The 16,769-nt window shown below is 47.0% G+C and overlaps 1 protein-coding gene across 2 annotated transcripts in view; it reads left to right on the forward strand.

Annotated features, from left to right (window-relative positions):
* The window catches only part of HMCN1 (hemicentin 1), a 469,239-nt gene that overhangs the window by 121,575 nt on the left and 330,895 nt on the right, over nucleotides 1–16,769 (forward strand). For both annotated transcript variants that reach the window (XM_051820384.3, XM_070055057.2), the window contains exons 3-4: nucleotides 10,402–10,560; nucleotides 11,697–11,819. In XM_051820384.3, coding sequence (XP_051676344.3) covers nucleotides 10,402–10,560; nucleotides 11,697–11,819 — 282 coding nt within the window. The remainder of the gene's footprint in view (nucleotides 1–10,401; nucleotides 10,561–11,696; nucleotides 11,820–16,769) is intronic.

Raw genomic sequence — 16,769 nt, forward strand, 5'->3', positions numbered from 1 at the left:
AGTAAGATTAAAGATGTGTGGAAGAGGATGATCTCCTAACAGGGTAGAGGTACAAAGATCAGGATGACGCCCAGTTACTGCCATTCCCTAGTGGAAACGGGGAAATAGAGGCTGGAGCTGTAGCAGGCTGAGGCCCGGGGAGAGCTGTTTCACTGTGGAGGAGCAGTCCAAGGCAAGTGGGAAGTCCTACAGCCAGATAGGTAAGACTGCATGACAATGCAGGTTTTTATTTCTAGTTCTAGAGAATTCTTCCATAAGAATTAAAAAGCAAACTATTAATTATAAAAAAAAATTGAACAACTAAATAAGTAAATAAACTAGGAACAAAATTTGACTTGGAAAAGATGGGTGGGCCGGCGCCACTGCTCACTAGGCTAATCCCCCACCTAGCGGCGCCGGCACACCGGGTTCTAGTCCCGGTCGGGGCACCGGATTCTGTCCCGGTTGCCCCTCTTCCAGGCCAGCTCTCTGCTGTGGCCCGGGAGTGCAGTGGAGGATGGCCCAGGTGCTTGGGCCCTGCACCCCATGGGAGACCAGGAGAAGTACCTGGCTCCTGCCATCGGATCTGCGCGGTGTGCCGGGGAGGGGAGGGGAGAGGAGAGGAGAAGATGGGTGGGTTCTGGCAGTTCTGGCACAGGGGTTAACATTCTGCTTAGGACAACCCACATCCAGTACTGGAAGTCCTGGCTCTGCTTCCTGTTTCTGCTTCCTGCTAATGCACACCTTGGAAGGCAACAGATGATGGATCCAGTAGTTGGATCACTGCATCCATATGGGAGACATGGATTGAGTTCCTGGCTCCTGGCTTCTACCTGTCCGGGACATAGCTGTTTTGGGCATTGAGGAAGTAGACCAGTGGATGGGAGCTGTCTTTGTTTGCCTTTCAAACATAAATAAAAGTAAATAAACACAATTCTTTTTTTTTTTTTTTTTTTTTTTTTTTGACAGGCAGAGTGGACAGTGAGAGAGAGAGACAGAGAGAAAGGTCTTCCTTTTGCCGTTGGTTCACCCTCCAATGGCCGTCGCGGCCGGCGCACCGCGCTGATCCGATGGCAGGAGCCAGGAGCCAGGTGCTTTTCCTGGTCTTCCATGGGGTGCAGGGCCCAAGCACCTGGGCCATCCTCCACTGCACTCCCTGGCCACAGCAGAGGGCTGGCCTGGAAGAGGGGCAACCGGGACAGAATCCGGCGCCCCGACCGGGACTAGAACCCGGTGTGCCGGCGCCGCTAGGCGGAGGATTAGCCCAGTGAGCCGCGGCGCCGGCCAATAAACACAATTCTTAAAAAGAAAAAAAAGGCTTCTAAGCACTCATTTAGATACACTGTAGATCTGCAAAGATTTGATTTGCATTTTGGAATTGGACATGATTCAACTTTAAAAAGCAGTTTTTAGCTCATTGAAATGTTCTTAAATTGCATTTGGCTAACAAATTTCAGATTAAAAAAAAAGAATGGCCCATATTTAAATTAGGGAAGAAAGTGTGATAAGGAGTCTAACTCATACTCCGTGAGAAAACTTCATGAACAGTAGCAGTGTCTGGCCCAAAGTAAGAGCTGTTAAGTGTTATCTGTTACTATCATGCCTCAAGCAGTTCAAGGTGCTTTGCAGGGAAAGACATCCAGATATTCATGCCCTGGGTGAGCAACAGTTATGCCACTCGTGCCCAGTGAAAGGTTTTGTGCAAGTGTTTTAAGGTCACTGTCTCAGTACCACCAACACAGCACCATTCCTTTGAACCAGCGAGAAAACTGAAACTTTGCGATAATGCTGAATGCGTTTCACTCAGGTTACAAAATTGGCAAGTAGCAAGACTGATCTCAAAATGGGATAGTTAGTGCGAAAGCCAGTTTCTTTCATTGCTTTGCTACTTTCCTTCTGAATACTGGTTTAAGTAACTTCTTTGAAGCCTTATTACTCTACCTAAATTAACATGTGTTTATATAATGTCAGAGTAGTAAAGAATTATAGATGTGTCTGGGGCTGATCTTATTATCCACAGCAGAATGAATTGGCTTCCTAAATATGTATACCTCCACTCCTATCTCCAATACCTGAGTAACTGGCTTGCCTACAATTCCTGGGCAGCAAATGAGAAACTCTGTTTTAAATAGACAGTTGCTCTCTCTCCTTAGCACAAGCTCTTGTTCCTTAGTGTGGTACGTTTATTGCAGTGTGACCTTGACATACATTTCAGAGAGACCCAAGAGCAAGATGTATTTTAAGAGATTGGAAGTTACTACTAGTGTTTTGTAGGAGTATTTTGATTATTTTATTGTTAGAATTGAAACTTTGTTCAGCCTCTATGAAGTACCTGTTAAAATCAGTTTACTGGCAGAGTTCTCCCTTGGAGAGAAGGGTTCTCTGATGACCCTGAGTCCTCAGCGGGTGAGGACAGAGCCTGCGATAAGAGAGCTGGCAGCCGAGCAGGAACTCTGAAACCTGCTGCTGTCCATCCCGGTGCAGCTGGAAGCAAAGGACCGATTTCTTCCCGATGTGTTGTGTGAACGTCAGAGGACAAAGAGCGTGGGAGGCGTTCTGACTGTTGGATGGCTTTTCTAAAACAGAACACGCGGTGGTTAGAGTGGGGCTGGGCTGGTTTACGTGAGAAGCTTCTCGTTTTTCTTTGCAAGATGTGCATGCATGTGTGGGAATGTTCTTAAGGGGGAGTGCAGGGCTCATGGCAGAGGAGCTGGTCCAGGGTGCTGTGAGCAGGAGCTTCTGCAGGGGGCCGGGTGCTGTCAGTTTTAGGTGACAGTGCACGTAGAGGTCAGGACGTGTCCGCGGGAGTCTGTTTCTTCATCTAAGGCTGGGATTTCTGGAGAAAATGATAAACTACTACTTCCCTTTCAACAAAATAGATCTAAAAGGAAGTGGAAAAACTTCTTCTTGGTCCAAAGTGATCAGAAGGGGTCAGTCCTCCAGAGCTGTCTTCTGTGGACTTGGGAGGCATGGTGGAGTCTTGTCTTGGCATGGGCTTTGATTGTCTTGTGTCTGGTTTTCCCATCAGATGTCTGGACCCCTTCCCGAAAGCTGTCAGTACGCCAGGTTTGGGCGACCCTGCTCAGAGGTGATGGGATGGCCTTTGCCTACGGATGGAACCCAGGGTCTCCTGGGGCAGTGTCTGGGGAGCCTGTGCTGGGGCCAAGGCTGTGCGGCCTCCCCGGCAGACACACCCTGTGGGTGAGCCCTGGTGACTGTCCGGCCTCCCCGGCAGACACACCCTGTGGGTGAGCCCTGGTGACTGTGCGGCCTTCCCGGCAGACACACCCTGTGGTGAGCTCTGGTACTGTCACCAGTGGAGGCCCCCTGCTGTCCTCAAATATACCATCCTTCTGTATTTATTTTGATTGTTGTATAAGTGGTCTTAAAACATTGGTGGATAATGCGTGCTATGTGAAAAACTGTGCCTGGATTTCAAAGTTTTTGGTATAAAAATAAACTTACATTTTAATTTCATTTTCCGTGAACTTTTTGAAGTATCCTTATCTATAGTTTCCTCCTTTTAGATGATCTAAATCTTTTTTTTCCTTTTGAATTCTTTTTTTTAAATTTATTTTTAAGCCATGCAAACTTCAAAAGTACAGCCTTAGGAATATAGTTATCCTTCCCGCCACACCGCCCTCCCACCCACACTCCCGCCCTCCTCTTTGTCCCTCCCCCCTCACCAGTCCAAGGATGTACTTGTTGCCTGCAGAGTTCCTGATGCTGCGGTCTGTGGTCCCCTGGTGCTTTAAGCTGGATTCCGCCTTCTTCAGGCTTGTTTGGTGGTTGCTGGGGAGCAGAGGGTGCATGGTGGGATGTGGCATCTTGTGTTTGAGGTTTGGGCTGTGTGACATGGTCCCTCAGGGACGTTCCCGCCGTGTTCTCTCCTGGTGACAAAGGCTGGCATGTCACTGGTGAGCTCTCAGTTCCTGATTTACTCGTAACACAGCTCCATGTTATATCCAGTGCCATTTAATAGTTTCTGCGTGTCCATTATGTTTTCTTGGTCAAAAGTGGAACAGCTGTTTGCTAAGAAAGAAAACAGAGTTGTGCCGTAACTTCTATAGGTGGAGGACAGATACGCGAGAGAGACGCTTCTAGCACAGATGTCCGTGTGAAGGGAAGAGAGTCTGACCTTGAGGCAGGGCTCAGCATTCAGCAGGATGAACTCAGGTTAGAATAAAGCTAAGTATTACAGAGCTGATAAGAATTTGACCAGAAAAAGTTTCGTTTTTGATTGCTAGGAGTTAGGTGTACCTGGAAAACCACTCACATAAAGACTAGCTTATTGGGGGCCGGCACTGTGGCATAGTGGGTAAAGCTGCTGCCTGCAGTGCCGGCATCCCATATGGGTGCCAGTTCGAGACCCGGCTGCTCTACTTCCAATCCAGCTCTCTGCTTTGGCCTGGAAAAGCAGTAGAAGACGGCCCAAGTTCACGGGCCCCTGCAACCGCGAGGAAGACCGGGAAGAAGCTCCTGTCTCCTGGCTTCAGATCGGTGCAGCTCCAGCTGTTGCCGCTAGTTGGGGAGTGAACCAGTGGATGGAAGACCTCTCTCTCTCTCTGCCTCTCCTTTTCTCTCTGTGTAACTCTGACTTTCAAATAAATAAATAAATCTTAAAAAAGAAAGACTCGCTTATTGGAGACGAGCATGGCAGTGAGGTGGGTTGACGGGAGGAGGAGCAGCAGGCAGGGGCTGCGCCTGCTCTGAGGTTGGCGTTCCTTCCTCTCGGGTCTTCCATTGGTGAGCACCATCCCGTGAGCTGGGGACGGCTCCTCTCAGAGCTCTTGGTTCAGTTTATTACACTTCTCCTCTCGCTCTGTCTTGCCTTTAAACAGTAGGACAGTATCCTTGACTGAGAGGATTTCCACTCAGTCTTGCTTTCTAAGAATTCATGTGTTGAATGTAATTATCACTGTAACTCTGAGGTTACAGGTTGGAAAATTTTTTTCATTCCAGGAACTACATTTACTGTGAAAAATCACATGGGCCTGTTTTGTTGTTGTTGATTGCTTCAGTACACGTTTTTCTATCCGAAGTGTCTTTGGGAATTTACTAAATCGTGGATAGTAGAATTATGAAGATAAAATGAGACCAAAATACTGAGCAAGAACGCACCTGCTGCTGCTTGTTAGTTGCGTTGCAGGGTTCAAGTGAAAACAGAGCTGACAGCTCAGACCCTTCCTGACGCACTTCTGGGGCATTGTCTGATGGTGCATTGTGCAGCTCATCTCCAGTCTGTCTGCAATCTACGCGTGTGTGCGTGCATGTACACACGCATGTTTGTATGCTTTTAGGAGGCACGTTTACATTGCTGGGTTTGTTTTCTCCTGTTAAGTATTAAACCTGGGTGTATGTCTAGAGAAAGAAATATTGGGATTCAGATTATATCATCCAGAATATATAAAGGGCCCTCAGAAATTCATGGAAAATGCTTATTATGAAAAAGCTATGCATGCATTTACAAATGTTTTTGCACCTCACCTAAATCTATGGATTTTTTCCATGAACTTTTTTTTAGAAGATTGATTTTTAAAAATATATTTACTTGAAACGTAGTTACAGTGCTGTGGTGTAGGGGTTAAAGCCGCTGCCTGCAGTGCCAGCATCCCATATGGGCGCCGGTTCGAGTCTTGGCTGCTTCACTTCCGATCCAGCTCTCTGCTATGGTCTGGGAAAGCAGTAGAAGATGGCCCAAGTCCTTGGTCCCCTGCACCCACATGGGAGACCCGGAAGAGGTCTAATCAGCACAGATCTGGCCGTTGCAGCCAAATGGGGAGTGACCCAGTGAATGGAAGACCTCTGTCTCTCTCTCTGCCTCTTCTTCTCTCTGTGTAACTCTGACTTTCAAATAATAATAAATCTTTAATAAAAAGAAAAGAACGAAATGTAGTTACAGAGAGGGAGAGACAGAGAGGTCTTCCATCTGCTGGTTCACTCTCCAAATAGCCACAACAGCCAGAGCTGGGCCAGTCCGAAGCCAAGAACCAGGAGCTTCTTCCAGGTCTTCCACGTGGGTGTCAGGGGCCCAAGGACTTGGGCCATCTTCGCTGCTTTCCCCAGGCCACTACTAAGGAGCTTGGTCAGAAGCCAAGCAACTGGGGCTCAAACTGGTGCCCATATAGGATGCGGGAGTCACAGGTGGCGGCTTCACCTACCATGAACCTTCTGAAGTACACTCGTGTGTTGGTGTCGCTGTGTGTGTGGTTAAACAGCAACTGGTGGCGTTTATACTGTTAGGGGATTAGCTCTGGAATGATTTCGTGATGTGAAATGGGCTGGATACAGCAATGGTACCAGGTTGGGTCAAGGCTGCTTTTCACTATCTCATTCACTATCTCACTCACTAGTCATTTGTTCATGCATTCATTCGTTAAACAAGGATGGAATACCTACTTTGTCCTTTAAGGTATAGGGACCTAGGAGGAAGAAATACGACTTACAATACAGCTCAGCTAATGATACAGCAGAAGGATGAACACGATTCTCCGGTGTCCAGAAGCAGGGGCATTTTCTCCCTCTGAGTCTCAGACAGGCCGCTGTGTGTGGTCTCAGCATAGGTCATAAAGTGCCTGGCCGCGTTGGCATGAATGGTCCTGTGAGGCAGAATTGAATTCAGATCCCTGCTCTGTCACTTACTCGTGTGAAACCTGGGCAGGGTTTTCAAGATTTAGGGCTCCGATACATGTAAAGAATGCATGTCATAGTGTACGTGATGGCACTGTCCCAGTGCTTGGCTCAACACACATATCCACTGGCATGGGGAGAGTACCTCATGCTCAAAAAAACACTGGTCAATTAAAGAGACTTTTTTTAATATACAGGGAAAAAGCTTCATGCATTTCATATATACGGATTTAGAGCATAATGATGCTTCCCACGTTTCTTTTCCTCTCTCCCTCATTCCCACTCTCCCTCCCTCCTCTTACTTTTCTTTTAATTTTTACAGTGACATAGTTTCAGCATGCTTTATAATCACAAGCTTACTCCTCCACAAGATAAAGAATTCAACAACTAGTGAATAGAAAAGTCATGGTTCCAGTGAGACTTTTCTGAAACCCAAGTTCTTTGATTGTGAACTCCATATAGATGCTTTATAGATTATTGTTACACTTCATCCCCATTTGTTACTCAGGTCAAAACTGAAATGACTTGACCAACTTTTTTTTTTAAAGTTTGGAAATAGTTATATTTCAGTCACATTTTAGTTTTCCTCCAGTTTTCAATTTGGCTTCATGTCTGAGCCTGATACGAATCAAACTAATGTCTCTGACCGCGTGATGTTTCTGTATAAAAATGAGTGATGTTAGTAAAGCTTTAGTATGGGCCTATTCTGCCAAAGCTCAATTTGAAGAACAGCTGATTAGAAAAAGAAACACCCTAAACAAACCAGTAGATTGAGTTATTTACACACACACACACACATACACACAATAGGTTTTATATATAATATATATATATAACACCTGAATATATAAATTCAATACTTTATACTTTTTGAAGTATGTTATACTTTTAACCTAAAAAGGTTTAGAATACAACAACTTTAATTTCGCCTGTAGTAACTTCTGCTAAGAAAGCAAGCTCATGACCCCTTTTAGGTCAAGAGCGGGGAGAGCGGTGTTGTCTGTTACGTAAAATGCCATGAAGATGCCTGTCAGTAGGAGTTAAGTACTGGAGAGCAGGAAAACTTCTAGAAGTGAAGCCGGGTTTCTACAGCTTCTACCCCCTTACAGTTCAGAGTGGCATAATATTCAGTAGATCTCTCAGTTTTAGGGACAGTTTTTAAGTTGGTGCTCTGTTCCAACACATTTAACATTTGTTACCCGAAGGTTTAAATCTGGATTGGGATCCAGTGCAAGGAAAGCCCCACCAGTCAGCACAGGCTGCAGAGTGCTTGGTTCTTAGACCCTGATGAGATCTGGAGCTCAGGTATCTGTGCAGAACCTGAGACGGGAGCCTGGGCAGCGCGCCGTGGGAGAGTCCCGTACAGTGTCCAGAGTTTCATAAGAAAGCCCGTGTCTTTCATGGAGCCCTTCCATTCTTCTGTTTGTGTCCTAGTGGACCCCCAGGAGCCCACACTGCCTTGCTTTGGTGGCTTATTCTAGGCCGCACGCTCCTTGTGGATGGATTCTTGACCCTTTTCTTGGTTGCAGACTCACATTCTCTGGGTGTTCATCAGTACTGATTGCCCACCAGTCCATGCCGTGGGCCCTAGAGTTGTTGTCATCTGTGCTAAGGAAATAATCAGATACATATGGAAAACAAGTGCTATGAAAAACTGTGGATTTCAGTTTCAATACCAAAATACACCAATCTTTTAATTCCAGTTTTGTGATGTTTCTGAAGTATCATTGTATGTGTGTATAAAATATAAGACAATGTGAGCATTAATATTTGACAGAGAAATGATGACTAAATTCTGGGTTATAGACATAGTATTCTGTAATCATTAAATAAAACCCCTGATTTTATGGGACCACAGATCTCCTTAATGCTGGGTGGTAAAAATAGCATTTTAAATGTTAAATCGAGCATATGGATAGGATTAAGTGATCATATAGATAGGATTAAGGGTTAAAGTGATCATATAAATAGGATTAAGTGCTTGGTAATAATATTAGAATTAAAAAGGAGTGAATGCTCCAACATGGGAAGCAGTTCATACAGCAGACTCATAGAATGACAATTGCTCTAAATAGCACTCTGACCTCAGAATCAGCCTATAAGGCATTCTGATCTGGCTGCAAAGCCCATGAGAGCATTTCAGGCATGGAAAGCTGACACTTTGGCAAAAATGTCCTACATGAAGGACCTCTGTGGGTGAGACCCATGTGGAAAGAAGTGGCCATCAAAGAAGGATGTACTTTTCTCTGAAGGGAGGAGAGAACTTTGACTTTGCTCATGGCCTTGTCTAAATTTGGAAGGAGATCATGGATTCAAAAAGGTTTCCATAGTCTGGGCAGCTCATGTCAGGAGCCTCAGGTGATTACTGATATCACACATAAGAGTGTTAATTATTTTATTAAATTAACAACAGGAGTCACTGCACTAACTTCCTATGCAGGCCCTCTGTCCTCTAATACTGGGATTATTAGAGTTGATAATAAAACTTTTTTGCAAAGATTTACTTCATTTTAATGTATTAAATGGAGGATATTGTTTAATGTCTAAGTGCTCACAAAAGATGTATCATTCTTGGGTTCTTCTTCAAAGTTAATTAAGTTATTCAAAAATTATATAAATTAAACTCAAAGGTTTACTTCTATTAAATTAAAACGTAAATTTTTTTCTTTATTGTAAAAAGTATCCTTTTGGTGTTCTGTTGCACAGTAGGTAACAACAGCTAACAATAACATGGTTTTTTTCTAAATAGCTAGAAGAAAGACTTTTGAATGTTCATACTACAAAGCAATCTTGAATTTATGAAGCGATGGAAGCTAATTATTCTAATTTGATCATTAAAACATGCATGTATCAAAATACTACATTTTACCTCATAAATATGTACAATTATTGCTAATAAATACAAATCTAATGAAAATAAGGAAGAAAAAACCCCCATTTTGAAGAATATTGATGACCTAGAAACAAGCAGGGTATAATCCCAAATCTAGAATATAATGTTTAAAACTGTAAATATAGCATGCTCACAACTGCATGTACGAATCCTCATAATTATGAAGGAAATAAAAATGGTAAGATTTTTCTGAGGGATTGACATGGTTTATGAAACCGTGTCGATCCTGTTGAAGTGGGAAATACAGAAGTCGTAGATTTGTAGGGAAGATGCAGTAGCATGAGCGTGAAACACTGGCAGGATATCTGATATAAGGTGGTGATGGGGGCTCCTCTGCTAGGGAGCAGCAGCGCAGAAGCTTGAAGGAGCATGGGAGAAGCGCCGGTGCGTTGGCCCGCGGGAGTGGTCCAGGACAGGGTGAGGTGCAGTGGAGGGAGGGGCCGGCCTTGGCGAGCGCCCGGCGAGTCGTCAGCCTCAGCCGTGGCGCACACAGCCCTTTCCCGTCACGGCAGGTGTGGGCTGCGACCGCAGGCAGGCTGATAGGTGCTGTGGTGAGAGCTTGTGGATGCTCTCTGATTGCTCCTGCCTCCTCACTCCCAGAAGCAGGGTTGTCATGTAGGAGTGAGAAGACTTAAGAAAAGGGGATGTGTGAGATGGTCGTCGAAGCGTGGGAGACAGGGTCAGCATCTAATTACAAACTCTGCAGCAGTTCCATTTTTGCATATTTTGGGTGAAGTTGTAATTTATCCGTAAGTACAGTTGTTTCCCCTCCAGTTTCATATCATTTTACAGCTGTCAGAAAATAGACCTAACTCAGTTCCGTATCTCCTGGACAACCTGTCCTAACCCATACATCCCTTTGCTGATGAAATAATGTACTTTTTTTCTTTGATCAACAGGGTGGTGGTGATTGTCCAGAAATGAGTATTGGAGCTATCAAAATTGCCTTGGAAATTTCTCTCCCCGGATCTTTCATCTATGTTTTCACTGATGCACGGTCCAAGGATTACCGACTCACCCATGAGGTGCTGCAGCTCATCCAACAGAAGCAGTCCCAGGTGAGGAGGAGCCAGCCCACACCTCCCCGTCTGGAGACAGCTTGTGAGAGGGTGCCTGTTCCCTCTGTTTGTGGTGTGGCAGATGCCAATGCATACAACCTCCTGTTCCTATCTGTGTGATCTCATACGTGTGTGAAAGATGACAGTGACCGCCACTACTGTGTCTGCATCTGTGTGTTCTGATAGATTTGTGGCAGATGTTTAATTACCTGTCCACATCTGCATGTTCTAATACGTGTGTGGCAAGTGACAATAGCTGCAACTACTGTCCACATCTGTGTGGTCTAATATGTATGTGCCATTTAAACAAACTTAGATATGATAGTATACATAGCACATGGATGCCTGGTTCTTCAATACAAAAAAGGTGCTTGTTACCATCTTACCCTTATAAAACACAGTCCTGACACAAAATAGATTTCCGGTGTCACTTCTTATAGGGAGTCTAGCCTGAGTGAGTTCCCCAGTGGATCAGGTGTAGCTGCATAATAAACTGCGTCCACCCTCAGTGGTTCTCACGTGGTTACGATTGCCCACATGAGCTAGGCCAGGTTTGGTTACTCAGGTATGTGGGGAATGGTTTGGGTTTGGCTTCTCCAAGGTGGTCTCCATGGCAACCTGGCTTAGCCTCTTTCTCAGATTGCAGGTCATTTAGGCACGTCCTTCTTATGGCCATGGTTGGAACAGATCAGATGGAAAAGCACAAGGCTTCTTGAGTTTAGGCTCAGAGCATACCTTTTACTTCATGTTGGCCAAAGCAGGTCATGTGGCCAGGCTTGGGTTCAAAGATGACACAGTAGGTGGTGCCTCTTTAGTGGCAGGAACCTCAGAATCCTGTAGCATAGTGTGTGGGTCTAGAGAATGGGCGCTGCGAGGAGGCTGTTGTGTAAGCTAGCAATGCCACGGTCTCCCCTGCACCTTGGTAGCTTTAGCCTAAACTTCTGGAATAAGAATGGCTGTGTCCTGTGAGAGCTCATCATTAAACCATGTACGTGGTTAAGAATTATGTATGTTTGCTTATATTAATGTATTCATGTCTGACTCACCAAAGTAATATGATAGCACTAGCGATGCTCAGTAAATACGTGCTGATTTCTGGAAACCCTTTAAGCGGTTTCTGTTTGCTACAATCGCAGGTAGTGTTTGTGCTCACTGGAGACTGTGATGACAGGAACCACATCGGATACAGAGTTTATGAAGAAATCGCCTCTACCAGCTCCGGTCAAGTGTTCCATCTGGACAAGAAGCAGGTGAACGAGGTCAGTTTGATAAAGTCCGTCTACTTTTTTACCAGCTCCATGATTGGTTAGGCCAGCCTCACTGTGACAGTCTTCATTTCAAAAACAATTTTAAGTTTTCCTCTTTCAGAAACAATGGCACCTTCTTCTTTTATGACTGTGTGTTGTTTTATTGCCACTGTTGAGTAACATTTCACGTGTCTAAGTATAGAAGAATGTTAAGAAGAAAACGAAGATGGCCCATAATCCCCCTGCAAGATAACCTGAGCACCACTCTCTCAGCCATTGGGGTTTTCCTACAGGCAAAAATAGTTCTAAGCAGAAGGTTTCATTGTAGGCCACAGGTTAAGAAAAGTATTGAACCTCTGTGGGAACACAGATTTGTTTGATACTAATTTCTGGATCGTATTATATTACTGTGGCAAATTGTGTAATTTAAGCATAAATTTATTTAAAAATAGTTGGTAAAATTTTTTTGGTAATTCTTGTTTAGTAACACCAATTTATGTTTCTGATGAGTAACTTTTGAGCAGCTGGTAACATGAGACTTGACTGGTTACTGAAGTAGAATGAGAACATTAATTGTGGAGAAAAATTCTAATGATGTTAAGCCTCCAAAAATTAAAAGTCAAAACTGTGGCTAACTAACTATATGCTTATCAAAAAACTTTTATGATATTAAAATCTGTAACTTAGGTTGTAAGAAAATCTTGGTGTTTTCTTAAAGTCTTTGAGATGTGTCAGAGTGGATGATTCCTCTCTTATCCTTTCTGTTTTCTTGTCTTGGCCTCAGTTGTGATAATAACATTTTTGGCTCATTTTTGTGTTTATTCGACCTTCATTTAAATGTCTAAGAACAGACCAGCAGTATTGACATGGTCACATTATCTGTACTGTTAATTTTATTGACAGATGCCTTTGTTTCTTTTTTTTTTTTTAAAGATTTTATTTGTTTATATGAAAGGCAGAATAACGGGGGGGGGGGGGAGGGAGGGAGGGAGGGAGAGGGGGAGAGAGAGAGAGAGACATCTTCCATCCCCTGGTTCATTCCCCAAATGCTTGCAGCAGCCAGGAGCCTCCTGACTTAGCAAGCAGGGGTTCCATCCAGGTCTTCCACACGGGTGGCAGGGACTCAAGGTCAAGGACCATCATCTGCTGCCTCCAAGGAAGCGGAATCTAGCGGGAACTTGGACCAGGCGCCCTGAAACGGAATGGAGGCCTCCGGGCGGTGGTACAGCTTGAGGCACCACAGTGCCCGCCCCCACCTTTTTGTCTGCAATTAAGTGATCCAGTTGTTCCTTAGCTAACAGTCCTGCAGGGCAGGCTATGGCCCGGCAGTGGAGGTGCAGGTTAAGGTGCCCGCATCCCGTATCCAGAGTGCCTGCATCCGCCCGGCCACTCGGTTGTTGCTGGGAAATAAATCTGAGTGGGATAATCCGAGAGCAAGCTGGGTGGCTTCCTTTCTTCTTGCACTCAGGAGAAGTGTTGGAGTTGCATCCCGGGACTGTGTAAGTCAGTGACTTCCTTCAAGAAAGCTGCCAGTGTGGAAGATTTGTGAACAGCGTTAAAACTGGACTTGGAGCCGGCGCCGCGGCTCAATAGGCTAATCCTCCACCTTGCGGCGCCGGCACACCGGGTTCTAGTCCCGGTCGGGGCGCCGGATTCTGTCCCGGTTGCCCCTCTTCCAGGCCAGCTCTCTGCTATGGCCAGGGAGTGCAGTGGAGGATGGCCCAGGTGCTTGGGCCCTGCACCCCATGGGAGACCAGGAGAAGCACCTGGATCCTGGCTCCTGCCATCGGATCAGTGCGGTGCGCCGGCTGCAGCGGCGGCCATTGGAGGGTGAACCAACGGCAAAGGAAGACCTTTCTCTCTCTGTCTCTCTCACTGTCCACTCTGCCTATCAAAAATAAAAATAAAATAAAAAAAAATTAAAAAAAAAAAAACTGGACTTGGAAAATTTTGGAGATGTGATTTAGTCATTTCTCTTTTCTGCTGCTACATAATCCTTGCAAATTCTAGGGAAAAGAGATGCTCGAATGATGTCTACACCTTAACTAGACACAAGAACTGCCGACAGCCACACATGTTCTGTTTCCACTTTATTCAAGAGGAATATTTGATCTGCTTTACCCTCTTAAACTATTCCGTCCTCTTCTCAGCCTAATTGAGTGTGTTTGGTATCAGCTCCCTCTTGAGCTAACTTGCTGTTCATCCTCCCTTCCTCCCATTCTCTCTCTCTGCCTCTCTCTCCCTCCCTCTTTCTTTCTGCCTCTCTCTCTCTCTCTCTCTCTCTCTCTCTCTCTCTCTCTCTCTGCCTCTTTCTCTCTCAACAGTGATTAAGTACCCAGTCTAGGTATCTTTCATCTTTCTTTCACATAAAAGGGAAGCCAGAGCAGGGAAAGTATTTGGCTGGGCATCAGTAGTCTATAAATCACCGTATGGTATTAGAGTTTGGAAACGCAAGTTAAAACACATCTCTAGGATGTACTTAATTCACCTTTGAAGACAGAAAAAGAGCTAAGCCATTTCAGTTGTATGCCTTCATTGATTTGTAAGCTGGCTGATTGTCTGTTGATCCAGTTAATGCTTCTTTATGTCAGAGGAATTCCAGATTTGCCGTCTCCAGGTTACTCACAAGGACTGTGTCCTTGTGTCAAACAGGCAAACCCGAAAGGACCCATTGTTGAGGTGTGGGTTTCCATACCCTTCCTCCCAGCGTTTCCCGACGTGTCCTCTAACAGTCCCTCTCTCCCCCAGGTCTTTTTCTGCACAGTCCAGCCTGGTGGATTGGTCCCGTTTCCATAAATGTCTAAGACAGAGGCAGGATGTCAGTAATTATCCCAGCAGAAAACAAATGGTCCACTCAGAGGGGCGAAGGAAAGTAATGGATGGCAGCTTCCCAAGCCGTGGGCAGGGCTAGCGGAAGCACCAAGAGTCCAGCAGCAGGGGGCCCTCCTCTGCTCCCCTCAGTCTGGTGGAGAGGAGGCGAGAGCTCAGATGGGCACCAGATGAGACCTAGGCGGAGGGCTCGTCGGCAGCTGTGGCCTTGGATCGGCAAACTGACATCCTATTAGCTCCATCCCGCTGCCACTCCTGATGCCCTGTGTTTACCCAGATCTCCCTGGAGGCAGGAGGGCTGCGTCCCAGGGTGCAGCGCTGGATGGAGAAGGGTAGAGGACGGATCTGAGGGTGAAGAAAATACTTAGCACACACAGTGTGGGGTGGTAGAAAAGACTGCAGGGCTCATTTCCTTTTCTGTAAACTGGGGACAGTGATGGTTTCTACCTCGTTGGGTGTTGGACTTACAGCTTATCCATGAATATCAATGGCTACTCTCTCTATCTAGTGATGCCTGCTACTCAGAATATTCCAGGAGCCGTTTTTAGAATTTTTCTTAAGGCAAAGCATATCCGTGTAGGGTCTGTGTTTGATGAGATGGCCAGAGGTAGTAGCGTGTCATAATGTAAATTCCTGCTGCCTTAGTGTCAGGGAGACCTGCATTTGAATGGTCTCAGCTGCTGGCTGGTTGTGCAACTTTGTGAAACCAGTCTCTGAGTGCTCAGAGACCCTGCTCCTTCTCCTGAGCCCAAGACTGCTTTGAGAGCACAAGAAAACTCAGGGACAGCTCGGTCAGGGAGAGTCCCGGGCTGGAGGCCCTGTGTCGGGGTGCTGGTGCTGCATCCGCTGTGCCCTGGGGTGTCCTGATCCTGCAGCGGGCTCCAAGAGGGAAGGTGCCTTGGTCATCCTTGGTCATCCCATTATGAGTGAGTGCCGAGGGAGAATGACTCAGATTTTGTAAACTTTTACAGTTTCCCAGCAGTTGTCATTGTTCTTATTTTCATATCACAATTAGCAATACTCAATGGTGAAGAATGAAGTTGTAAGTTTAGGGAAGAATAAAAATCCTGCTACTAAAACCCTCCCAGAGTGCTTGCTAGGTTCCTGGCACTGATGTGTGTCTTGCTGTAATCCTCTCGGTGACCTTGGTGTCAGGCGGCTTGGGGAACTCTGAGCCTGGGGCTGGCACGTGCTGGTGCGTGCAGCCACTGAGAGAAGGGGCAGTGGGTGGCCTCCCTGGTCCCTGTGTGCGGGGATGCGGCTGACCTGGGAGGAGGGGCAGTGGGCAGCCTCCCTGGTGCCCTGTGTGCAGGGATGCAGCTGACCTGGGAGGAGGGGCAGTGGGTGGCCTCCCTGGTGCCCTGTGTGCGGGGTCACGGCTGACCTGGGAGGAGGGGCAGTGGGCGGTGTCCCTGGTGCCCTGTGTGCGGGGTCACAGCTGACCTGGGAGAAGGGGCAGTGGGCGGTGTCCCTGGTCCCTGTGTGTGGGGTCACAGCTGACCTGGGAGAAGGGGCAGTGGGCGGCCTCCCTGGTCCCTGTGTGTGGGGTCACAGCTGACCTGGGAGGAGGGACACTGGGCGGCCTCCCTGGTCCCTGTGTGCAGGGATGCAGCTGACCTGGGAGAAGGGGCAGTGGGTGGTGTCCCTGGTCCCTGTGTGCGGGGTCACGGCTGACCTGGGAGGAGGGGCAGTGGGCGGTGTCCCTGGTGCCCTGTGTGCGGGGTCATGGCTGACCTGGGAGAAGGGGCAGTGGGTGGTGTCCCTGGTCCCTGTGTGCGGGGTCACGGCTGACCTGGGAGGAGGGGCAGTGGGCAGCCTCCCTGGTGCCCTGTATGCGGGGTCACGGCTGACCTGGGGGAAGGGGTAGTGGGCGGCGTCCCTGGTGCCCTGTGTGCGGGGTCACGGCTGACCTGGGAGAAGGGGCACTGGGCAGCCTCCCTGGTGCCCTGTGTGCGGGGTCACGGCTGACCTGGGAGGAGGGGCAGTGGGCGGTGTCCCTGGTGCCCTGTGTGCGGGGTCACAGCTGACCTGGGAGAAGGGGCAGTGGGCGGTGTCCCTGGTCCCTGTGTGTGGGGTCACAGCTGACCTGGGAGAAGGGGCAGTGGGCGGCCTCCCTGGTCCCTGTGTGTGGGG

The sequence above is a fragment of the Oryctolagus cuniculus genome, chromosome 13 (genome assembly GCF_051225735.1).
Source record: "Oryctolagus cuniculus isolate XC-2025 breed Fujian yellow rabbit chromosome 13, ASM5122573v1, whole genome shotgun sequence".
Lineage (NCBI taxonomy): Eukaryota > Metazoa > Chordata > Mammalia > Lagomorpha > Leporidae > Oryctolagus > Oryctolagus cuniculus.